Genomic DNA, 858 nt, shown 5'->3' on the forward strand with positions numbered 1-858 from the left:
TGCTGCGGGCACAACAGATGCTCCCAACCGCACAAGGGTCAGCAAGACCTGAGCATCCACACCCTCGTGGAGGCACGGCACAAGCTGAACCAGCTGTGCCACTGCAAGCTCCGACCCCTGTCCCGAGCCGAAGCGGGTGCTGGAGGCAAGGCTGGCACCCACTCACCTGGTGCCGAGGGCACGGTGAGGAGCATGTCAGTGCTGCAGACCCACACGCCAGGCGGGGAGCCCACACAGAGCTGCCAAGAGAAGAGCCATGTGCCCAGGGATGGCACGGAAGGGGCCCGGCCCTCGTGGGGCACCCAGCACCCTTCCCGCCCTGCTGGGGGCCTGCTGAAGGCACCCTGAAGGCTTCAGGGGGAGCCGAACCCACCCCCACACCAGGGTGCTCAGCATCGCACGGCACGAGCCCAGGGCCCCATCCCACCGGCCGCACAGACCCGGTGCGTCATGGTCCCCAGTAGGCTGTCCAGGTTGCAGACCAGAGCTTCGGACAGACCCGGTGCGTCATGGTCCCCAGCAGGCTGTCCAGGTTGCAGACCAGGCCGGGGCGCCGGGCTCCTGGCTCCTGGGCAGGCAGGTGAAGGCCCGGCCGCAGTCGTCGAAGGAGAAGTCACGGCCCTGGCGGGACAGGGAAGGCGGGGGGAGTCACAGGGAGGGAGAGGGTGCAAGGTGGCTCCGGCTCCTAGCCGTGTGACGGAGGGGTCCCAAGCTGGGCTGCAGGTCAGCTCTCACCATGTGCAGAATGAGGATCCGGGCTTCCCTCAGGACATCCGAGGTCACCACCTGGGAGGGCAGAGCAGGGGACACTCAGCAGGGACGAGAGGGGACAGCCACCCCCCCAACCCCCCTCCCTCC

The 858-nt window shown here is 68.3% G+C and overlaps 1 protein-coding gene across 1 annotated transcript in view; it reads right to left on the bottom strand.

Moving 5' to 3' along the window:
* Window positions 1-806, bottom strand: part of FUK (fucokinase) — a 7,405-nt gene extending 6,599 nt beyond the window's left edge. The window contains 4 exon segments of the mRNA XM_019474992.1: window positions 167-239; window positions 441-493; window positions 546-621; window positions 736-806. Of these exon segments, the coding sequence (XP_019330537.1) occupies window positions 167-239; window positions 441-493; window positions 546-621; window positions 736-738 (205 nt within the window). The 5' untranslated portion in view covers window positions 739-806.
* Window positions 807-858: the final 52 nt, after the last annotated feature.

This window comes from Aptenodytes forsteri, unplaced genomic scaffold, assembly GCF_000699145.1.
Source record: "Aptenodytes forsteri isolate BGI_AS27 unplaced genomic scaffold, ASM69914v1 Scaffold14, whole genome shotgun sequence".
Classification (NCBI taxonomy): Eukaryota; Metazoa; Chordata; class Aves; order Sphenisciformes; family Spheniscidae; genus Aptenodytes; species Aptenodytes forsteri.